The sequence below is a fragment of the Nyctibius grandis genome, chromosome 4 (genome assembly GCF_013368605.1).
Source record: "Nyctibius grandis isolate bNycGra1 chromosome 4, bNycGra1.pri, whole genome shotgun sequence".
Lineage (NCBI taxonomy): Eukaryota > Metazoa > Chordata > Aves > Nyctibiiformes > Nyctibiidae > Nyctibius > Nyctibius grandis.
The window spans coordinates 71,249,704-71,275,152 of NC_090661.1; the positions used below are offsets into that span (position 1 = coordinate 71,249,704).

General features: G+C 40.9%; 1 protein-coding gene across 1 annotated transcript in view; it reads right to left on the reverse strand.

Annotated features, from left to right (window-relative positions):
- Positions 1-25,449, reverse strand: part of ARID5B (AT-rich interaction domain 5B) — a 107,229-nt gene that overhangs the window by 56,835 nt on the left and 24,945 nt on the right. The window contains 1 exon segment of the mRNA XM_068398884.1: positions 15,269-15,499. Coding sequence (XP_068254985.1) covers positions 15,269-15,499 — 231 coding nt within the window.

Consider the following 25,449-nt stretch of genomic DNA (forward strand, 5'->3'; position numbering starts at 1 on the left):
TGGTTGTGCAACTCATCTCTGCATCTGACTGACGTGCAAGTTGGAGCCTATATTTGCTTCTTTGGGATTGTCCGATTTTCATGGATATTCATGCTCTGACCCAGACAGTCAGCGCCCTGACGCCTTCCCCAGCTCACCTGAAATGGGAGCTGATGTTTCTGCTCATTCATCTTGGCTTCCTTTGCTCTCCCGAATATTTCTGATGGTTGCTAGGCAACTATTGTTGAATACATGCATGAGGCATTAATTGTCTGAGCACTTTAAAAGAGGAAAATTCTTTAAAACTGAGGACATTGCCATACCAAAAATAGGATATTTCCTTTATGAAGGGCAACACTCGTGGCTGGGAATGTTGATGGCTGCAGTATGTCAGAGGCTAGATGAGTCATGGAGATTACTCACATGCAGCGCAGCACAAAAGGAGACCTGACTTTGTAATAAAGTTTTATTTTAAATTAAGTGCTTCAGATCTAGTTTTATCTTCTGATTGCTGTCATTGGCGTATCATGGTCCACAATTTCATGAAATTAATGGCGCTGGATCCAGCCGCTGTTACAGTGTTAGAACTTACCGGGTATATCAATTCACTACCTTCTAAACCCAAAATTGCACCGGCAAGTACTCCTCTTCACTACACTTCAAAGAGATATTGTAGTCTCACTGCTGATCCTAAGTGCTCTGTGCTCCTTACCCGTAAATGTGGATTTCATTTTATAGGGTCTTTTTTTCCAAAATACATTCCAATGTCATGATCAAGTTCTAAAGACAGTAAACACAGACGTCCATAAATTGACTTAAACTTCTAAACTAAACAACTGCAAGGATTTGCAGCTAGGTAATTTTTGGTTTTTTTTTTTGTTTTATAACAAACCCATCTCTACCATAACTAAACACTCACAATGTACATGTATTCATCTTAATTGCAGGCTGCCGTTCAAAACGACCAACACCAAAAAACCCCTGAAGAACCATCATTTTTTTGGCAAATCAGTGAAATGATTATGGTTCATTGCAAAATCGGGATGCTATAAAAGAATGAGGGCAACTGTACTGCTGATTTTGAACATGGTATTCTGAGCTAAGAGCTGCTGAAGACCCTACAAACAATCTTCTCCCTGTTTTTCAAACTTGTGCTCTACCTTTGTGAAAGTATGTAATGGGATACAGGCTCATCTCAGCAAAGCTCAGCTGAGGTTTGTAAGACTTTTAAGATGAAGATGAGTGACTTATTTAATCAACGAAGTGAGAAGTAGAATCATCAACACCTACTTAAAGTAAACATGCCACCCCACAGCAAGGAGCTATTTTCATTAGGAGTTTAACTTCTACTACAGTTGCAAATCCAGAGTGAAACACGGGAGGGTGATGACAGAGCTGGAAGGTTGCACAGTACCTCTCTGTTGAAGCAGCAACAGCGTCTGCGAATGTCACCCATGTTAGCAGGGTGATCACCATTAGCCTTTTCACACATTCTCTTACCCATTCTGTGGGCTGAAACTGCCGATTTCAAATAAATTCCTCCTCTGCTATTACTCACTTGTTGCTAACACCTGCTTTTTAATTAACATGCTCTTTAAAGCTATTACGCAAAAAGGTAAGGTGACTGGAGACGTCTGTGAAGGACCCATGAGGGAAGACTCATGAAGTCGGTACAGTAAGTCTGTAGATGATCTCGCAGTGTGTAGCTGCACATTTGAATGAGATGCTATTGAGTTACATTTTCTATACTTCAGCTGAGGAGACAAGCCTTTGTAGAAGTTACTGAAGTGGCCTAAAATGGCCCAGATCCAATTCTCCCTGAGCTGATCTCCCCACCAGAGAACAGGGAAGGGCCTGATAAGCCCCCAGAGACCACAGCAGAGAAGCAGGGTGCCCGGTTAGTGCTCTGAGACAGGCAACTACTCATGGTGGATGGAGACTGGTAAGGAGAACAAAGAGGACATGGGGTATCAACAGCCACCAACATGGACCAGTGAAGACACTGGTATTTAGCTCCTAATGCACCAGCTTCCTCCGTAATCCTGTTCCTCCGCCTCCAATCCACAGAGCAGAGGCAAAGCTCTGCCTTGTCTACTTAAGAGGGTAAGCAAATTTCAGGTAGGTTTGTTTTATTGTATAATAGACACAAGATCCAGCACAATCTAGCCTTTACTGGCCCAGATGCTACAAATTACATATATTAATACAGTAACAGTTTTTAAAGTCAGAAGGAACGAGTAGGATATTAGCACCTTGTTTACCTTCTGCAAATACTGCCTATACAATGTCAGAGTGACCACTGGATGAAGACAGCATCTCTTCCTTGAGTAAGGATCATGTCTTTTGGAAAGCAGTCTTGATTTAAAAGATTCAAGTAATAAAGAATTTATGTTACTCCTAGCTAAGTTGTTCCCATGGTTAATTACCCCTCACTGCTAGATAATTGTGCCTTAGTTTCAGCACTAATTTATCTGCTTCCACTTTGAAGCACAGGGCCCTGCTTTGTGTCTGCCAAATTAGAGAGGACTCTACCGTCACAGGTCTTCTCCTTATGGATGTATTAACAGATTGTGATCAGGTCCCTTCTTAGTCTTCTCCTCCATGCACTAAATGGATTGACATTCTTTAGTCTTTCACTTGAAGGCAAGTTTTCTGTGCCATGAATTGTTTTTTGGGGTCCTTCCTTAACCCTGTCCAGTACTTCAACACGATGTGCAAAGCACGGGCATCAGAATCAGACACAAAGCTTAAAGTGGGGAAAAAATCTCTCTAATAAACTCTTCCTGCTCTTCCATGGTCCTCTGCAGCCTGTAGTTCAGAAGAACACATTTGAGTATTAGCAGTGCAGTTATCCCATGAAAATTGTATCACCCTTTTTGCAGAAAGCCATCATCATTTGACTGACTTACCAAAACTGTTAGCTCTTAGGGGCTTTGATAATGATTTCCTCTAGTGCTATATGCAGCAGCAGTAACACCTCTCTATTTCTTCTCACTATTCCCCTGCTTATTCATTTAAGAACCAGGTTTGCTCTCCTGCTCCAGTCAATTGGTTATCTATCATTACCCTAAAGTAATTTATGGCATTAAGACCAACACAGCAGCCCTGTAGCACAAGGAAATGCTTGTCTGGTCACTAAAAGACCAAGATACAGCTGTAGCTAATACCCAGGCCCAAACTTCAGCTGAAATGTAAACTCTCACTGCTTCACTGGCCTTTGGCCCATAATGGACAATAAATCAATTAAAAAACGTTACAAAGTCCTAATTGCCAATGATAAACCTAAAAAAAAAGCAACACTTTTTTTTTTTTAATTTGCCTTCTTATTCAGTATTTATGCACAAAAACAAGGTCTTGTGAAGAAACACCATACCGCATTGGTAACTTCTCCAGTGGACACAAGCAAAAAGGGATGCCGAGGTCTCTTTAGCTGTTTGCATAAACGATAACCTAACTCACATGTTGTCCATGATCTGTCTGATCAGCTTTTCGAAGATGCTGACAGGTAATGAGAACTTACTCAAACAGCACTAGTGTCAATAGAGGGGAAAAAAATCCTCCTCTGGATCCCCCTTAATGCCCTCACTTGATTGATCACTTGATGCCCTCCCTCTCCCCTCACACAGAGAGAAAACTATAGCAAGAATTATAATGCCCTATTTTGCCTCTTTTGCAATTTGATTTAAAAACAAATTCACAAAAACCCAGCCACATGGAATTTAAATTCTGCACAAGTCTCACCCACCAGTAATTACTACTGCAGTGTTTAAAATGTTAAAAGAAAACAAACCCAAACCTGAACAAAACACTATTTTTCAATTAATTTTCTTCCTCTGATTTCTCTCCACATTGCATCATCTCCCAATTACTGTGATTTTGCTGAGTGTGCCAGTTTCTTAAAGACACAGCTATAAAATGTATGGACTAATTGTTAGGCAGAACTGAAGAGCTATTAAAACTGCAATAGTACAGCACTTCCAATGGTAGTCTATTATTTCTACATGATTGGTTTTGTACAGTCCAACTCATGCAGTGAAACTCTTAGATAAATTAACTCCTTCATTTTGACATAAACATCAAAGGGAAAATTAAAGGAGAGCGAACGTTATTTTCTGCTGCTATTTTAGACATACTGTTCGTAACACCTACGCATGTTCCTGGAAAGTTACAAATTATTTAAATTGAGAAAGCCATTTGCTGTTTTATCAAGTCTGTAATACATAGAATTTGGCTCCAGAATTATCTCATTTTCCCATTTCATGTTTCCCTGTCATCTACATGGTAGAGCATGTTTACAGAACTTTATAACTATAATATACAATTCAGTCATTTCTAAACAGCTCTGTAAGAGTAAGTCTGAAATGTACACATTTTAAAGATTACTTAGTGAACACCAAACCCTTTCCCAGCTGTTTTAAATTTTGAATTTCCCAATAAATGAATAACATACTAAAAAAGCAAACAAGATCTGACATTATTTAGTCTAAGTTTCTAAAATGGCATAACATCTGTAGCTAAAAACAATTCTGAATAACTATATTTAACTAGAGCAGTATTCTATTATTCAGAGCTCATTTTCCTTACAGACTAGGGGACTTATTGTGGTGTTCAAACATTTCAAACATTTCTTTTAATTGTTTAGTCCTTCCAACAGCCAAACTGCAGCAAAAGGGGGGGGGGGGGGGGGGGGGGGGGGGGGGAATCTTTGCTCATATCTTTTATACATATATTCATGTGACCAACCCATGATCTCAGTTAAGTGCCACAACTGTTCATTAACACACATCACAGGCCCCCAGTCAGCACTGCGAGCTTTGAAACCATGCCAGAAGCAGGGGCTCAACAAATGGCACTTTGACCTTTTCACTACTATCTTCAATCTTTATTAAAATCCCCAAGACGTCAGCTCTGTCTCCCTCTTTTACTATCTTTTATCTGCTCCCAAAATACCTAATATTCATTCATTAAATGGAAAAGTTTGCTATGTTCTGACGTAATGATAGATTCCCCTTTCACTTGCAACCGGCTTGTGAAATGCCTTTGATTAAAAAAGAGAACAAAATGCCCCTTCCCCCTGCCAAACAACTCTAAATTCAGATTGCTCACTCATTTCCAGGGAAATCAAGCATGCTGCCTAATATTAAAAAAATCTCACGGCATCCAGGCAAGTTTAGCTCCATTTTATGTTCCTCTTAATAAATTCTAACTTTGCAACACACAAAATGCTCACCCTGCTCTTTGCTTGCTTTTTTAATTTCATGTTTGCATCGTCACATCTTCAGCCTGAGCATTTGGGGGGGTATAGAGACTGATTTTTTGCCCAGCAGGGTTTCCGTTCCCTACAATAGAGTCACCAAAATCAGTCCCATGGAGGAAAACCTAACTAGAGACAAATAGAGGCTTTGATCATTTTATGGTGCTCAAACATAGATTGGAGGGGGGAGAAATCATGCCTTTTTTTATTTTTTGCCTAGCAGTAATTAACTAATTACACGTTAAAGAAAAAATCAGAAAATTTCACATGAGTCATTTATGTGTTTTCATTCTTTGTAAACTTTCTGGCACACCCTATATGCTTCATTTCTTGCTTTAAATAAGTACTGGAAAATATGCATAGTATTTGGAACCAAGGGGAATGACATATTAATTTGAAGTTTGCTTTGTGTTAAGTTTGCGTTTTCCAGATTTGAAATGAAACTTCAAGGAAACCTAAAACTCGCCTGCAAACTTTAATTTATACCCTGCTTCACACACGGATTATCTAGAAGGTAGAAGCTATTCATTTAAGCGGCACAGTGAAGTATCATCATGAGGTGGCTTAGTTGCCTGGGATACTCCTATCAGCCTGACCAGTGGGGAACCTGGGAAGCGTGAGCTCCAAAGGGGGGAAAAGTAAACAAAGTAATGAGTAACAGTTACAGCTCCTTAAAATGTGTACATTAACCTCGGTATTGGGAAACTATTTGCTTTTTAGAGGCAGCACCCTCTGATTGAAATAATGACAAATATTTTGGAAATTCCATCCGAAGCCAAAATGAAATTACTCAAGTGCACTCCGGGAGAACAAAGCTTTTTAGTATACCTTCAACTGAACTCAGGTAAGTTTACAAATGGCCTATACCTAAAAGACCATTAACTAAAATTACATTTGTTTTTACTGAAAGACTGCCTCAAGTGCTGACATGTAATATATGACATGTGATACATAATAATACTCTTAAACCAGTTCTGACATAATATCTCCCAAGGCATAATAACCACAAATGACTGCTTTAGTTAAGAACTAGCCAGAAGCAAAATAGACCCATGTAAAAGTAGCTTTAACCATAAATACCTCAACAATATTTTATGTCACTTTGTAAAAAAGTTAAAGGAGTCCCATAATAATTAACAACAAAAACTTCATGTTCTTTACTATTGTATGGTGGTTGTGAAAGGTTATTTCATAGTCCCGCAGCTGCCAATGCTGTAAATTATGCAGGCACCAAGAAGCATTAAGGAGAAATAATAGCAATTTAAACTAAGGCTGACGTAATTCATGATAAACAGTCATTGGAAAATATTACGATGTTGTCTTTTTTGAGTGGGTTTAATCAGAAGAATGTGACCATATTCTGACATAAACCACTTCTCTTTTCCATTGTACGGGCGCAGGAACAGGGGCCCTTCCCTGGCCACAAAGGTCTCCCCTGCTCCCAGCCACCGCTGAGCCCTGGCACCTTGGGATGCCGGTGGACCAAAAGCTCTCCCGAGACAAAGCTCAAGTGTCTGGGCAGGCCAGGTGGTCCAGGGGAGGCACCGAAACCAGGGGAACGTTCAAACAAGGATGCTCTAATGAAGGCATATTGGAAAAAAAAAAAAAAAAAAGAAAAAAAAAAAAGATGGCTTCACAAATGAGAACATGGCTCACACTCACGCAGCCTGGTTTATTTTTCGCTATAATGGCCAAAAGTGATTTTGATAGCTGAATCATAAAACTAGCCATGGAGTGGAAATCTTATACAGGAGGAATTAGTCATTTATATCTACAATCACTTAGTGAATGGACACCAATAAAACAGACGTGTGTGTAATAGATGACAAAACCCATGTGATAAGTTACGTTTATCAGGCACAGAAGAACAGCTCACTTGCTAACCCTTCATTTGCTGGAACTACACATTAATTCTCTGCCAAACTCTGGCTGATAAAACACGTAAACCCCACAATACCATCACATAGTCACTACTCAATTAAAAAGGAGAAGAAGTTAAAAGCGCCAGACTCGAAGTGGGCACACCCAGGCTCTCGGCTCTGCCACGGGCGCTCGCAGGAGGGAGGACAGCTCACCTCCCGTCCTGGGACAGCCCCAAAGCCCGGGCTGTCCCAGCTGGGAGGCCATACTGGCCATCCCAGGGTTCACAGCCCTAATGCTTCCTCGAGCAGCAGCAGCACCGTGGGCAGGTGGCACCGTGCCCTCAGAGCGTCAGCCCTTCTCTCTCCTGGCCTGCTACCCAAGGGCACCTGAAGAAGTAAGGTGCCAGACCAATTTCCCGAGTGCCCTCGCCCCGGGAGCTGTGCGCTCGCAGTGGTGCCGGCCGGCCGCTGCAGGCTTCCCGGGCAGCTACCCCGCTACTCCGTGCAGGACAGCCAGCCACCACCTGCCCCGGCTGAGAAGAGATGCCAAGGGGCCGGAGGAAATGGGCAGAAGCAGCTTTTCAGGCAGCACCTGCCCCTCCACTCAGCATCTGCTGCCTTCCTGAGGGCAGCGGGAACACGCAACCCAAATAAAATCAGCAATTCTGTAGATGATCTCCATAAAGGAGTTTTGATTACAAAGTGAAAAATTATCTATCTTAATATTTATGCTGGTTACAGCTATGGTTGCTAGTGAAAATGTACCAAAAAAACCCCAAACAGTACAAGCTAACAGCATTTGTTTCTATTGAAGTTCTTGCAGACAGAAAGGTATTTTATCTTACTTTACCACACACTACTTATGTTCACTTAACAGCTTGCTGTTAACATTGGGTGAGATTCTGCCCTTGGTTAACTGGTGAAAATCTTGAGTAACAGCCACTGAAGTGGATCGAGTTATTTTGGATTTACGCCACTAAGTGAGACAGAATGTGACCCCTTATCAGTGCCTTTTTGCTTTGAGTATACAAATATTTTATGCATTTCAATGAGTGACAGAATGCAAAACTTGCAAATATTTATTTTTAGATGTATGGGGAAAAAGCAATTAGAGCTAAAAATGTTAAGAATGAAGAAATCACTTAACAGAAGCAATTATGTTGGGCACATAAACAGCTCTGCCTTCAGACATTTTATTCAAATGCTGCAGAGCACACTAGAAAATATCAATTGTTTAAAAAAACTGCAAGTATTTTTTTCACAACTGAAAAATCAATCATTATAAACAACATCTGGGGATCATTAATATCTTACTCTACAGTTGAATTAACAAAATAAGAAAGGAGTCTGACCAGAATTCAGAACATTTCCAGATTTGCTTTTTCAAGCTAATAGCTCATGTTTGCAGAGGTGGGGTGGGAGGGAAGAGAAAATGTACATTTATCTATATTGTATATAGCACTATTATGCATTAATCATTACTTCCCTTCCAGCTATGTCCTGTTTTTGTTTTGAGAGAGTTAAAATTTGAAATATTTAGCTAAGCCACCCTGCCCAGGACCTTGGAAAAGATTTGCATATTTTTCAGACTGTTGGAGATGCCACTGTAAAGCTCCATCTAAGGACGTCCCAGTATCCACCCTAACAAAAAAACCTCCATACTCTTCCTATTGCATGTCTAAATACTTAAATGGTCCAGTCTTAGCAGAGGAGCACTAACACCGATCCCACTCTAACACCATATTTGTGTTAAAACAAAGAAGTCCGAAGCATTTATCTGGAATCTTCAGGGCTTTCTGAATTTCACTGATATAAATTACTCTGCAGGTAGCCAAAACAGTCAATAGCAATAATGCTGATACTTTACATCTGCTGAAAAACATTAAAACCCACCCTTTCAGGCATAAGTACAATTTCTGTACTAGAGCTGGTTGAAAAAGAAAAGCCAACTTTGACTCAAACAAATAAAGTCACCAACAGGAAAACTGTATTTCATCTAGACTGGAAACATTCTTTTTTTTTTTTAAGTCTCATTCCCTGCCAAGGTTTTGTTTTGTTATGTTTTTCCCCTAAACAACTGATGTTATCTGTGAGTCACAAACTTCTGTAAACTGAGATGTATAACGAAAGCAAAGACCGAATTTCAGCTGTACCAGGAGTAACGGTACCACGCTATACCCTGAAGTCATCAGCTTTCAACCTACACGTTTTTTCTGGCACATCATCTATCCCTAGAAAGTCCCTCCTTCTTTGTAGTGCTGTCCTGCCATGGCTTCCCTGGTCAATGACAAGAAGGAAGGTAAGTTCTTCTGAAATCGTGGGCTCAGAAACCCCGGCAGCTGGGAGGACGGGTAAGTCACCCCTCGCTCCTAACCACTCCCTGCCAGCCCTGGAAGTGAGAATCTGCTTTCTGCATTGTTTTACAGGGAGATCTGAGTTGTTAAAGGTTTTGGGTTTTGTTTTGTTTTTAATGTAGACGATTTTTCCCAACGCAAGCAATATATCATTAAGTTTTTTTGGGGGGGAAGAGGAGAGAAGGGAAGTGGGGACTGCAATGCCCTTTACACGTAATGTTTTTCAATGAGCAGTTTCCCCTCTGTACTGCTCATTATGGTAAAATGAAGAAGTTTCATTTTTCAGAGAAAAAAATTATATTAATATAACACAGCAGGATGTAGTTCTCTCACTTTTTGGTATGAAAAAAATGGGCCTTTACAGGCAAAAATAAAACTTTTAACCTTCTTTTGGGGGTGAACAAGTGTTTACAGTACCCCAGGGATCAAACAGCTTGTTTAATGGCACATTGGACCCAGCATGCTATAAAAATAATCCAGAATGATTTAAAATTTACCAAATAGATTTTAAAAATCCAGAAGAAATAAGGTATTCAGTTTTCTCCCACACTCCTGTTTATAGAAAAAGCAACCCCACGCTCACAAAATGAAAGCGAGCCTTCTGGTTCATCTTTAGCAGGCAGGATTTACAAAATTTATCCAGAAAAGCACCATGACGTATCTTTCTGTGTGAGATTTTCACCTGGCGAAGCCAATGGAGCTGTAGAAATCCACCATCACCCTGACCCTCCTGCTTCTAAGCTGTGTGTCTGTTCCCGCCACCCTGTGAGTCCCCAAGCCTGGATAAGGTAGAGGTCATGCTGATAGACACATCTGGGTGCTCCCTGGCTGTAGGGGCCCACATGCTTTTGGCAACACAGCCCACAACTGGGTCACGAAAGGATCCACGCTCATCGATGCGTCCTGGAAGTCACACCATGCCATGGACCAGGCATGAGTCTTGTAGAAGGCCAAGTCACCTCCTTCGGACAAGAAAACACGGAGGACGTGCATTGCTCTAGCAACAACTGCACACTGATTCCTGCCCAGTGACCCTCAAACACACCTTCCGGACACCGCACACAGCTTTGCCTCCACTAGATCTCTTTCGTCTATAAGGAAAACTATTAGGACCCCTATTTTTTCATCCCTTCTCTCTTGCAGCATATATGACCACAGAGCAAATGCCAGTAAATTATATGCATTTACAGAAGTTATTCAATAACAGTAACCCCAGAGGCTGATAAATGAAAAGGATTTTGAAAAATGTCTTTACCAATGATCTCAAGTTGAAGAGAAATGAATTGTTCAGCTGGCACATGTTATTTTTACTTTAAGGGAGCAGGGGAATGAGGAAATAGGGTTTTGGTTTTTTTCCACATGCCAATTAATAGGATTAGTTAGATAAGGAATGCGTAGGTGAACTCTAGTCTGCAAAGAGAAATAAAATGAGGCCACAAAGTGAACTGATCCCACTTGCTCACCCTGCTGTGTCCAACTGGTCCTTGCCTCGGACAGGCACACACAGCCTGTGGGGCCATGGCAGGGACTCCACTGCTGCTGCTGCTCGGGTCCAGCCGGAGGTCTCCCCATGGCCCTTGTTCAGTGCCACCTGCAAGCCTGCACAGCCTGGTGGCACTGCCAGGCAGGGCTCAAGCCTTTGTGCTTCAGTTTGACCATGGACAACTCCATTCCAGCCTCCTGTGCAGGTTCAAAACCCCAGATTTCTTGTTCCTAGCCAGCAACACCGACATTTCATTATCCACCTGTACTGTTTCGTGCTGGTGAGGACCTCTAATTGCTCTTAATTCAGCAGAGGAAGAGGTACACAGTCTGACTGTGGCCATATCCCTGAACTTTGGCTATCAAGACTTCCAAGCATGGCTTATGTCTTCTGCTTTCTGAACAGATGCAAGCTTTTGAGCCTATTTGCATTCTGGAGGGGAAACCTCCAAGGCAGTTAGATTAACTAATCAGTAGCTATATCAACAAGAACAAGAGCAGGAGGCTTCCCACTCACAGCAGTCTTTCCTCTGTGAATGGAGAGCAAGTCCTTCTCTGGCAGGCTGAAAAGAAATAGATGCAAATGTTTGAGCCGTCCAGCTGCTGAGCCAATTCCTCAGCAGCCTGCTCCTTCGGCGGCCTCCTTGATGGCACGTTGTGGCACACTGAACCAAGTTAAAGGAGAAGCAGAAAAGGACTCTGCAAGAAAATTTGTCCTGAATATTCCTGCCCAAACCACTTGGCACGTGCCGTACAGCAGTGCACAGGCAGGACAGAGGCAGACACAGGTAGCTGCAGTGTCGGCAGCGGGTACTGGCTGTGGTAGCCCACACTGAAGCCAGAGGGGAAGCTTTCCTTACAGAAGCTCCATGGAAATACAGAGCCCATCCACCCGGGACTGCTCAAAGCATCAAAGCATCTCTTCCAGCCACGTCTGCAGGAGCTCGCAGACAGCATCTACATACCTTTTCTACTTAGAAAAGTCCCACACCCAAAAGCATTATTTATTGTCAACAAAACTTAGATTTTTCTTCCTCATTTCCTGCTTTATTTATTTTTGTTAAACCCTACCGAATGGGAAAAAAAAGCGGGGAGTATGAGAAGGAGTCAGAGCTGAACAAAATGTTTTTGTTATAAATGTATAATAAAAGTAGAGAGAATACTTCCCAGAAAAGCATTTCTTTCTATTAAAACTGCCTAACAAGGACAGCAGCTTACACGCTATGGTGAATGGGGCTCTTTGTAAAGGTATTTCTCGTGTCTCACTTGTGACATGCTGTATCTGTTGCACGCTACGCCAACGCGCAGAGAACATGTAACACCTTCCCCAACAGCAACATTTCTGAAGACGACCTGGCATCTGTATCAGAAGCCAGCACTTCCCACATAAAGACATAAGTAGACAGTCTTTCCCAAATTTTCTACTCGCTTTAGAGTTTGGAGAATTTCAGGTGATGGGGAAATACACATATTCCTATCTGGTTCCTTCTGCACATCTCTTTCATTTGCAAGGTAAGAAATAGCCAAGTCCTTCCAATGAAATGTGTCTGAATCTCCTTATAGACACCTTTTAAGAATTTTAGTCACATTTCTGTAATCTGGTCTCCTCTCAGATTTGACTGATAAATACCAGTACCTTCAAGTAATCCATTTATCTACTGTACCACCCTGCCTCTGTTTAGCTTTAGCAGTCATCACTTTCCACATGTGACATCAATCTACATGATATCAATGTAAACTGTTTGTGTAACGAAGTGTTGTACATTTTATTGTCATGCCAGCAAAGAAAAGGATGAAACAGCACTTTGCCTGTCGCCTTCAACAAAGGTAGTACAACTGACACCATACATTTTGCAATACAGAAACTGAACCATACATTGGCCATTTTTTTCTTCCTAACACAGCAGGGCTTGCAAATTTTACCACCTCATTATTTTCCTGAGAAAAACCTTGAGAGAGGAGTATTTTTTTGTTTTTATAGGCATTTTAAAAAATCTGCTTCTGAAACCAAACTAATTTTAAATACACATTATTAATTTCTATGGCTAAGATTTCTGTGGCTCTGGTTTGATAATGAGCTAATTGACTCGCAAAGGTCAAGAGAATGGCATAGTTAGGTTTCAGAGACTGAACAAAGCACTTGCTATGGTTCACTAAGCGTAGTTTCTGCATCACTCCACATCTCTTTGATTCATCTATTACTAATATTCCATGATACACTTACATTATGGATCCAACTATCTCAACAAACCTGTAATCAAGGAATGACCCTGAATAAAAGACTCCACAGAAAGCAGATGGTATGCTCATCAAATGCCTTCAAGCCTAAAATAACCTTTCCCATATAAGAAGGATAGTCAATTAAAACTGAACTTCATATTCCGAGCTGGAGCTCAGAGTAAATAAAAGTCAACATGATACTATTGCGTTATTGGACCAAACTTCCAGGGCGTTTCATTCATTTTTTCACCACCCCCATCCCCTAACCAACACTTTTATTCATAGTTAGAATCATAGAATCGGTTTGGTTGGAAAGGATCTTCAAGTCCAACCATTAACCCAACACTGCCAAGTCCACCACTACACCATGTCCCTAAGGGCCATATCTACCCATCTTTTAAATACCTCCAAGGATGGTGACTCTATCACTTCCCTGGGCAGCCTGTACCACTGCTCGATAACCCTTTTGGTGAAGAAATTTTTCCTAATATCCAATCTAAACCTTCCCTGATGCAACTTGACACCGTTTCCTCTCGTCCTACCACCTGTTACTTGGGAGAAGAGACTGACACCCACCTCGCTACAACCTTCTTTCAGGTAACTGTAGAGAGCCATAAGGTCTCCCCTGAGCCTCCTTTTCTCCAGACTAAACAACCCCAGTTCCCTTGGCTGCTCCTCATAAGACTTGTGCTCTAGACCCTTCACCGGCTTCGTTGCCCTTCTTTGGACTCACTCCAGCACCTCAATCACAGAATCAATCAGGTTGGAAGAGACCTCTGGGATCGAGTCCAACCATTGCCCTGACATCACCATGTCAATCAGACCATGGCACTAAGTGCCATGTCCAGTCTTTTCTTAAACACCTCCAGAGATGGTGACTCCACCACATCCCTGGGCAGCCCCTTCCAATGGCTAATGACCCTTGCTGAGAAGAAATTCTTCCTAATGTCTAACCTGAACCTCCCCCGGCAAAGCTTGAGGCTATGTCCTCTTGTCCTATTGCTAGTTGCCTGGGAGAAAAGGCCGACTCCCACTTCACTATAACCTCCCATCAGGTAGTTGTAGACTGCAGTAAGGTCACCTCTGAGCCTCCTCTTCTCCAGAGACTTCAATGTCTTTCTTGTAGTGAGGGGCCCAAGACTGAATACAGTATTCAAGGTGTGGCCTCACCAGTGCTCACCTAGTTCTGCTGGCCACACTATTTCTGATACAAGCCAGGATGCTGTTGGATGTGGGTAATAAAACTTAATTCTCACAGCATAGGTACACTGCTAAAGAAATTACACTAGACCCATTACTGGAGTTACCCTGGGTGTGTACACAACATGCATTCTGCCACACATTCAGCAGCACATCCGCTGCCCTTGGGTTGATGTGACACAAAAAAAAAAAAAAGGTGTGAAATCACCTGGTGGCTATCAGGAGTTGAATCTTGCAGCCCTGTCTCCCAGCTGTAAGGGGCTGCATACTCCTCTGGAGTTGCAGAGTATTCTCTACACCCTTTGAATTAAGAGGTCACCTCCCAGAAGTGCCTCTGCGCTTGTAAAATCAAGCTTCTAGCATTGGCAAAGCCCCTGCTGAAAAAGCCCACATTCCAGGAAGGCCAGAAACACACCAGCTACAGCCGACATTTGTTCAGGGCCCTGGGAGCACACGCGCGGTTGATAGGTGCTCTGCAACAGCAATGGGACGCGCAGGGAGTCTCTCCTATTTTGCATTTGTTAGCATATTGCACCAGCAATGACTTTAAAAAAACCCACACACTTCGTAAAGGTTCTGGGAAGACATAAACTACAGGTGAATGGTTAAGGTAGATAAATTTCAAATCTAGACAAGGGATCCTTTCACCCATACTGAGTTACTGTGCTACACGCTCTACCCGTGTAACATTACCTTTGATTGTGGTAAACTCAAGTTGCAATACCAAGATCACTAGTGGCTAGAAGCCTTCAGTCTCACAGAGGAAAAAGCACATTTGGTACTTAACATTTCAAACATAAACAGAATTGGTTCACTTCAAAGGAATCACATCTTCCCCTTGGAAATCAATGGACACGTAAAAAGAAGAAAAATGTCTTTACTTACGAGAAAAAGAAAATAGCTGTAACGTGACTTACCAAACTCATCACATATACTTTCATTTTCTATTAGAGTAGGATGATCAAATGTATCCCGACAGTAGAAGATTTGGGGGTTCTTGCTTGTTACTGCAATGCCTCCCAGGGCTAACACAAACTGGTTTGTTAGTATTGAAGAAGGCTTGTCTTGAATGCGTTTTAACATGGAACGATATCGACAGTACTGTGGGTAGCTGAGAATTAGCAGGTTTGAATCTTCATCATCCTCACCTGGAAAAAGAAAAGAAAAAAAAAATACTCTTAGTATGTCAGAAAAATACAAAACAAGGGCTGTAACTCAAGCATCTCAGAAAACCTATAGCCCACTGCTTCAGAATTTTCTCAAAACCTATCTTTTATAGCACAGTGGTTTTCGAAAGAAAGGTTAAAAATATAAATTTACAAAAAGTTTATTGAAACAGCTTCTTTTCTGGTTTTCTGTTTAGTTCTCTCATGCTTACCCATAAAGACCACACCTGGATGAGTAAGAAAACACCACTCTGCAGAAGTTGGCCAACGGCCTGAATCAAAGTGCTCTCCATACTTTGCCAACTTGGCTGCTTTGATAGAAATATTACCTGTCATTTTCACTCAGCTCCCCATACAGCCTTACCGACCAGCTAACGTCTTTTAAAAATAAAAATATACAAGCCCCAGAGCATACAGCTATTGATTCTCCTTTGAAGTACCTGATACTGGCAACTACCAAAGGGCCCTGGGCCAGGGAGGTGGGCTGATCCGACCTGGGCATTGATGCTAAGCTACCCCAACAGGTGGAAATAACTTTCCTCACATTAACTGCAAATGCAGCAGAACTCAATAAAACACCTACAGAGCACAATGAGGAAATGAATTTCCAAACAGCTTATACTGTCGAAATGTGGGCTTAAAATACAAAGCTATCTAGAGCTCAGACCTTTCCATTCCCCCAGAGCATAAAGGCAGCAGATTTTGAAATATCACAATCAAGTTTCATCATATGATAACCAGCAGGAAACCTAACAGCAAAAAAAAAACCCAACCAGAGATGCAAACATGAGAAACTATTCACTTGCAGGTATGCAGCCAGTACTTAACAGCACTTCTTTTTATGTTTATTTATCTCCTCAGGTGGGGTAACTCAACATGACTTTCCATGCATGTCAATGAAGACAAAGCAACAGAATGCAGTTTACATTTTCTGCTGTACTCTGATTACTGAATAACTCAGCTATTTCAGAGACAAAAGGTCTACTATTTAATCCCATTACCAATACTGAAATCATCTTTCTTACCCTTAAAGTAAAAATCACTTCAAATATTGAAAGAAATGTCAGATCAGCTCTCCCCAACTAAATACGATGGCACAACTCATCTTGATTCGCATGAGGCAATGGAAATGTTGACACATAAAAGGCTAAATTTTAAAAAGTCTCTAGAAGCAGATATATCATCCAGAATGTCATCACTGCAGATGAATGCAATGCTGCAAAAAAAAATCAACATGGCAGATGGACTTGGTAAGTACCGTTTTTACAAGCATTGCTCCTGAAAGCCATCACTTTTAAAAACTCAGAACTTTCCCCACTACCCTGACATAGTGGGGAGATCAAACAATTTGTGTAAAAAAGTAACAGTAATACATTTTGGTAAGCAGCATATACATTACTTTTCTAAGAAAATAAAATTTATGGCCCTAAAACCTCTTTTGGTCAATCAGGATATGGTCATGCTTTTCTTTGTTTTCAACAAGTAAGTATCCCATAAGCCTACACCACAGCACGATTGAGCCAGTTGCTCCTGGGAATAAGGCACTCTCTTCTTTATTAGGAAACTCTAAAAATCAGATCAGGAAAACTGTTTTAGGAATTAACAAGCACATGATCCATCCTTTAGCTCCTTCGAGAGTTTCACGTACGCCTGCCTGACAGTTATTACTACTTTATACCTTTGTGTAGATAGTGGTGAGCTGAATCTGTTGATCTGACAGCACTTTTCTTATGCCAGGATGTGGTCAGCTTTTTAAACAGGGTGTATATAAATGTATGTCCCATGTGCCTTTGTAGTAAAACATTAGTTTCTAGACAAATGTGCTGTAAGTCCCTGATCAGAATTACACAAACTTTCTACCCCTGACAACTGACAACTTAACTCAAACCCCTGGCATAAATTAAAATCAAGTAATTTTTTACAGGATTACTTTTATACCTGCTTGTGCAACTCCAATGAGTACTTCATGATGCATTTGTTTCCTTTCTTTATTCACTCCAGGTTCAATAGATAAATCTAAGAATGAACAAAGGCTGAATAAACTGAAGATTTGTTTAGCGAAAGACAAACAGAGTGTTCCTGGAACAAAGACTTTTTCTCAACCACGCCCACACAAGAAAAGAGAAATCAAAGTAGACCAATCCCTAATAAAATGCAAGCCCAAAGAAGAAGTATTTTTCTTCTAGCAAAATCTAACACGAGCCATTTAATGATGGGCTTAGTGTATATTGTTGAATATTTTTGATAAATATGATTAGAAAGAGTTCACTCTTAGAAGGAGGACAGATCAAAATGTGGATTGCATTCCATGAAAATCAAGAAAAACAACGTAATTTCTAAAAATATTTAACTGAGATCTTAGAAAATTGAGAGGCTGTATTTCTGAATCTCATTTTAGCTTCAACAGAGAGAACATGGTAAAAGATAATACCTACAGTACGCTGTTTGTAAGGCTCAACTGAAATTACTCTAATCCCATGCTTATATCGTAATTGTGTGTTTTAATAACCCCCTCCAATGTCAATTTTTCATTTATTTATATATTTCAGGGCTGAAAACACAGAAACTGTAATTAGGAGGCAAGGTTCCACCCCTGCCTTCCGAGTGCTGCCTATATATGCATAGATGCAATCCAACAGTTCCCTTTGTGAGGGGTAAAGAGAGCTGGGATTTGGCACAGCCTGGCATTTATGTTGGATTACATGTTCTTCAAGTTGTCTTTGTAAGTAAGAGATGCATGAAATGCCAAACACAATGAATCTATGCAAGAACTGACTTTTCAAATCAGCACAACCATTTTTAATATGTAACGCAAGACAATTAAAAGCTCCAAAAGAAAAAAAAAATAAAGCCTGCTAAAAGCACAAATTCCTAACAAATCCGTCTAGAGCCAGAACTATTTACAGAGAGAGCAGAGAAATACAAAACTGTAACTCGCTTTTTGTTTGCTTGTTTCGGAAACATCAGTCTATAATGTTATTGCTAACCGCCATAATCTACTCTCAACATCAGTAAGCATTTTTTTTCTTTAAAAAGACCTTCACACCAGGATTTTATAGAGCTTGATGGAAAAACTATGCATGTTCCTTCCTGTACCTAATTACCTCAACTGCAAAAGCTGCCAAGTATTTTGCCCTTTAGTTCTTTTAATCGTATTAGTGCAAATGCATTTGGATGCCAACAGAAACAAACATTTAAAGATTCTTGCTTAAAAGATTCCAAATATGTACGAGGCTGGTGCTAGGAAAGCACACTCCACTTCTTCCCAGAAAGCACAGAGTTATCTGTGCGGAAGAAATATGAATTTGTGCCTCTTGTAAGACTAAATGTCTAGTTTCAACCCAATTTAAGTAAAATAATGTCAATATGAACTGCTCTCACAATGATTTATGCTACCTTCTGTTACTTTATTACATTAGACATTCCTTTCTCTAAGCTTTATACTTTTCGCCGTGCTCCTAGCAACCACATAAAGGCTGAGCACCAACTTTACGCACCTGGCACCCTTCCAGGCTCGACTGTTATTGATAATTATATTGAAGTTTCAATTTAATTGCTACTCTGTTGTGACACAGAATATTTTTTGTAATTAGGCATTTCCCGTTTTCTCTCCATTCATTTTTTGTATTACTGAAAACGATTTATTTTTCCCCCAGAAAACATAAGCAGAACAATGATACAGATAAGGGTACGTACATCTGTTACTATCATTACCAACACAGTAATGTGAAGGAAAGAAAAAAAAAATTTAAAGGAAAAAAAATTGTGAATATAATTTCTCGGAAGGTAATTTTCTTTTCAGTTTAAGTGCTCTTATTCTTCTTACAGTTACTCAATGATTTCCTGTTCTAATTACAAGACATTATACAGAAAGTCGTTTTTAAAAAGGAAATGTACAAGAGCAGGAGGCTAAATAGCGTCACTCGCTTGGTATAGTTTGAAATTCCAAACTTTTGCATCTCTTTCATCAATTCTCTGCTCTACCTTTGTGCAATATATTCTACCACAAATCTACCATCTCTTCCGAGGCAGTTAACACAAATGTATACATCAAAGAGGAAAACACACTTGCAGTTAAACTGCTGGCAAAAGAAAAAAAAAAATTTTTTTCCTCCTCACTGTAGCTGGTAAATTGGAGGCAAGCCAAGTGTAGAAGTGGAAAATATTAAAAAGTAAAAAAAAAAAAAAGAAAGAAGAAAGCTTGATTAAAAAGCGAGAGAAGAGATATTCAGTTCTAAATCTAAATGAGTAAGCCACAAACTATTTCATAAAAACATACTGTGACGTAAATTACACATCAGTATTGCACTGTTGTGGTTATTTTGAGAAATGGCTTGTACTGTAAGTCAGCTGGTAAAACCCCACCCTTAATGATTTTGTAATTCTCCATACAGCAATCAACTGGAGCAGTCATGAAATTGCCAAGAAGGAAAACAGACAGAGCTGTAGAGAGTTTGTAATAAAAAGATAATGTACTTTTAACATAACAGAAGTAGAAGATTGGTTTTATTAACTAAAAAAACTACTTAAAAGGTCCCAGGCTTGCCATTTGTTTTGATAAATGTTAACACAGATCTTCATAAGATAAACAATGGAAGTACCAGGGGAACCAGATAAAATGGGACAATGCTTTGGTGTGTGGGTAGCAAATTGAGCAAGGGAGTCATTTGGACTATAGAGTGAAAATGAAGGAAGTTGCAGGGCTCTGTCCGTCAGGCTCCTTGCCTGCATGGTGCCCTCGCTACTCTGCCTTCTTTCATTACCTGCAGTTACTAAGGGGGTCTCCCAGAGGATGCACATATCATAATTAGTTCATCATTGCTTGTATGCATGGCTTTGACCGTATCATTAATATGTAGCAGATACAGAGGTAATGGAGGATGTCCGGAGCGACCAGGAATGGCAAGGGTTAGCCATGCTGAATGAACACGGCAGTGACTCCCAAGATAGGATGTCTCTTGACTATTGCAGGGCAGCGTTCAGGTGTCACTGCCCTCCCAAGACTGGTCCTCAGCAACCCACTAGAGCACACATGATGGGACTCATTTAATCTAATAACACAGTTTTAGTCCACGACAGTTGTGCAGATCGCTATGTAGTCAGAGGTGTCTCCTTCCAACCTGCTGTTTTGTAAGACATTGATCATGTCACTCTCTGGAGTTACTACTCCCTCATCAATGACAACCAGCTCAGTCTAGAGTCTTAACTTGCAGACTAAATCAAGTAAGCTAAATAAATTCCACGTAAGCGACAATGCAGTCTGCCCTATGCCAAAGCAATGGTCCAAGTGCATGCTAAAAAATGCCCTCCCAGTAGATATACTCGCCATCAAGATAAAAAAGGTTCACCTCATCTGTGACAATGGACTTCGACTCTCCCAGCTCTTAAAATAGGATCCAGTTCTCCTTCCCTTGTTCTACTCCTTTGGCAAGGACTTTTCTGCGGTATGGACATGAGAACACAGGTGTAGACAAGATGAAGACGTGCGTAGCTTACCCTTCAAAACCAATGTCTGCAGGTCAGACAGGCTCTTCACATCTCCAAGCTGCCTGTTCTAATAACATCCCAAGGGGAGATAACACAGCTTCCCAGCAGACAGAAACAATCTTATTACACATTAAAAAAACCCGAATCCCTCAAAAAGTCCAAGAGCAACAGAAACAGCAGAACAATGAAAGACTAACCAGAAGGAGGAAGAAGAAACTGGGACTTATGACCTAAAAACCTTTAAGAGAAAACTTGCAATGAGAACACCTTCCCATATCATCATCCAGTCACAACCTGTCAACTATGCCCAAATCATCGCCCAGATAACTGCAGCTGGCCAAGAAGCAATGCCAATCATCACCTACATCACTGGGTACTCTTATAAGAGAAAGGATGGCTCTCCCAATGAAATAACCTTAATGGGAGAATTATGGCTGGCTCCTTGCTTGACCACTTCTCACATCAAATCCTCCGTACAGACACAAGGCTAAGAGCTCCAGTGGGAATCCACACTCCTTTGCACCTGGCTGCTGTCATCTAGGAGCAACAGCTGAGGAGTTCAGGTAGCTGCATCACCATCACGAAACGATGCCTGCATGCTCTAGCACACCAATCCACTCTCTCTCCAGTGATTAGGGAAGACTTACTAAATATAGCTCTTCCAACCCACCCTGCCTTTTCATTCCCATGTCTCTGTTCGCTCTAGTAATGCCACTTGGTGTGCCTTGGCTGGCTAATTAATCACAAGACCTACAAATATTAATATAAGAATCATATTTCTCTCATAGATAAATGCAAATACAGTAATGATTTAACCCCATGAGATGGGACAGGAAATCTGTGGGTTTGGGTTTAAATAAATTTGGGTAAATTATTGACACAACGGGGATACTGCTTTGCTGGCAGGACCCATGCTACTCACCCTTGCTTTGAGAACCCCCCTCTATTTGAATGCTAATGCAATCAAGAACAAAGGCAAAGTGGTGCAGGATACCGGAACACAGTGATTACATTTATGTTTACCAGATAATGATGATGTTAACAAGTTGCCTGTAATTCTTACATGGACGTTTGCCTGCCTGATTTTGCTTTTAAATTGATCAAAAGGCAAAAGCCATTTCTGCCAATATACAGAATAAAACGTCCAGCCTTTCTGCATGTATCAGATATTTCTTCCCTTGTAAGGAGGAGACAGAGCTAATTCTCAGAATTTCGTGCCACTTCCCCAGCCCTCCATTTTCTGTCACAGTGCCAGCACAGCATCAGCCGTTCAAAGAATTCCTAAGATTAGTTTAACATTTGAAAGAAAGAGAATACTTACAAATCTACTGGAGATTGAAACTACTGTTCAACCCAACAGCAATACAGTCATTAAAAAAAAAAAGAAAAAAAGACAGCACCATCTAATGTGTACCTGAAGCACATGGTTGAAGAACATTTTACAGACGGTGATTTGGATTTGAGTTGTTCTAGTCCTACTTCATGGGGACGAAACAGAGTATGGTGATCGATGACTGACCGTATGTCCATATAATCAAATCTTCCATAATATTTATCTCGTTAAATCACTTTGAATTCGAATCATAAATCCAATTTTTGATGAAGACTAAAGGAATTTAATACTGAAAAAGTTTCCAACCAGGCATTCAACATCCTTTTTCAGACCCTAATCCAATATTCAGCTCCTCGTAACTGCAGCTCCTACCCTGCACTCCCAGGATCCTCCTGCACCTTAGGAAGCTGTTTTATGAGGTGTTTCTAGACTCGAAAGAAGGGTGACTGACAATTGTCATTTCCAGCTTTTATATAACCCTTCAATCCACAGGCCTCAAACTGCTTTATGGAGATGAGTAAAAATTATTATCCCCATTACAGAGAGAGAGAGAAACTGAGACAGAGAGAGCTTAAAGGATTTATTCTACAGCATCAAGCAACTTCGAGAGCAAGGGAGAGAGCAAAGAGGCCACGCAGAAATCCTTATTGGGGGGATTTCTGGGTAAGTCAGTTCCCTAAGTTTCCTCGAAAGGGATGCGGCTGTCTCCGACACCCCAGCCAGCCAGCCTGCCTGCCTCCACCAGAGACAGGGGATGGACCAGGCAGGGGCTCTGTGTTGAGGCTTCTCTCCTACCACAACCGTTTTCCCTGTCCCACACAATCCCAGTCACTCCTTCATTTTATTTAGCTGCTGCCTGGCTGGGATTATCTTCCCTCTCCATGAAGGGTCTGCAAAGCAGTGGTTCACCCTCCTGCCAAACTGCAGGTGACTATTGCAATGATAGCTGGAGGAGCATGAGAAAAGCAACCTGATGATGGGGATGCGGCCAAGTTCGGAGCTGGGCTATGAAATTGTCTCCTTGTCTCCCAAAATTTCCTTCTCTCCTTACTACTCAGGTCACAGGCATGGGCCAGCCCATGTCCAAACAGCCATGGACGGCTACAGAAAACCACTTTGATATAAAAGGTTTTTAAACTGCCCTGTTAGCTTTCTAAAGCAGATGGAGATGGGGGGAAGGGGGAGATTGATTGTAGAAGGGAGCACATGCTGCCTGTCCTCTTGAATGTTCTGGGTCATGTGGACCATTCAAGTTGAACGTGCATCAGCTTTAAAACAAGTATTTATCCTGGTTGTCGTGGTTACTGATAAGCAGCTTCAATTCTGCTGATAACAAAAAGAAGACATTAAAAAGGGGAGGGGGGCTGAAAACATAATTTGGTAATATGACAAAGCCAAGAAGAGGAATTAAATCACATTAAACAAGCCAATTGTACTGTAAATGGCTCTGCCTCTGTATTTGCTTTTAAATTATCTAAGGCTCTAACATGGCAGCTGCTTCAGTTTTAACAAACAAACAGTAAAAATCCCTTTTAATAATGAAAGGAAATAATGATATACTTTGCTTTAGCTGAATTCAAACATAATTTAATTTTTCCTGAGGTGAGATCTGCACAGGGAACAATCAGATAATAAGTGTTATCATTCTCATAGACAAAACTGAACCAGTACTTTGCAATTCAAAGTGCTATTTAATGCACCATTTTCAGCAATCTCTGAACACCATCCAACACACCACTGAACTACGCTTCAGTACTTACACATAAAGCCTGATCCTGCAAATACTTGAGCATGGGAGTTATGCTACAAACACCAGTACTTCCACAGCTGCTGTGGCTGAAGTTACGGATTCCCTAAAGCGCCCTCATGAGGGGGGTCACATCCGGGAACTTTTCTTACAACACCTTCTCATCATCTTTATTATTATTACTATTACTATGATTATGATTATGTGTCTTAGTCTCTCTTTCTTCTGAAGTGTAGCACTGCATAGAGAAATTACTGGAGGATGAAATACTTTACTCTCACACAGAAACATGCAACTAGAGTCACTGGCAAGAGAGGGGCACACATTTTTACAGCGATGACAATTAATCACTGGAACAACGAGATCAAGGACGTTAAGAGGTTCCCCAATCCAGTGCTCAAGACTGAACTCTTTTTTTCCTGTGGATATTCTCCAGTCTGATGAGTTTTAAACTTGTGGTCTGGTATTTGCCCTCTGTGCTGAAGAGGTCCACGACAAATCCGTACTTGCTTAGGAGAATTTTAAGGCATGAAAAACGGAAATAAAAAAGGAAACCCACTGAGAGTTAAACTGAGTTACTGGGCTTAATATCAGAGTAACTGTGTCTCCTGTCGTCTCCTCTCTCATTCACCTCCACACACCATTCAAACAAGTGAGAGAAAAGCACACACAGCCTTACTTATACGGGACTGTTACACCACCTCTTCCACACGGCAGAATCAACTGCCTTCATTTTCCATTGCCCCCAAAAGCATGAGTCAGAAGCTTATCTTGCTGTTTCACATGGGGCCCTTTCACTATCGTTCTGAAAATTCGGAGGAACTGCACCCTCCTCGAAATAGCAAAGGCAGAAGCTGCTGGTCCCAGAGCTGTGACACGAGGGGCAGAGGGTGGAAATGGTCCAGTGATTTAAACAGTTGAGCTCCGCTTTTGACATTTATGCCCTCTTTGAAACCCTTAATGAAGTAACAACCCCATTAATTCTTGCAGGGTATTTAGTACACATAAAAACTGCATTATCTACTATTTATAATTTACTACACACAAGCAGTATCTGGCTCTGTGTAAAAATAACAAGCTCACTGTAACCCTCCGCTCCCCAACCATACTGCTGATTTCTTTGACACATGGAGAAGTGAGAATAATTACATTTTACTGAGTGCGTCTCATTACACTGATTTAAGTAAGATTTCCAAAGCTGCAAAAATATGCTTTTCGATTTCATTTGTTTCTAGCAATTCACTCTGAAGACTGTTAGTAAAACCTTCAGAAATCATCATCAATATGGACAAAAATTGTACCCTTCTCATGTGGACATTTGACAGAGGGATAATAGGGTCTAGAAACACCACAGTCAGACGTTTC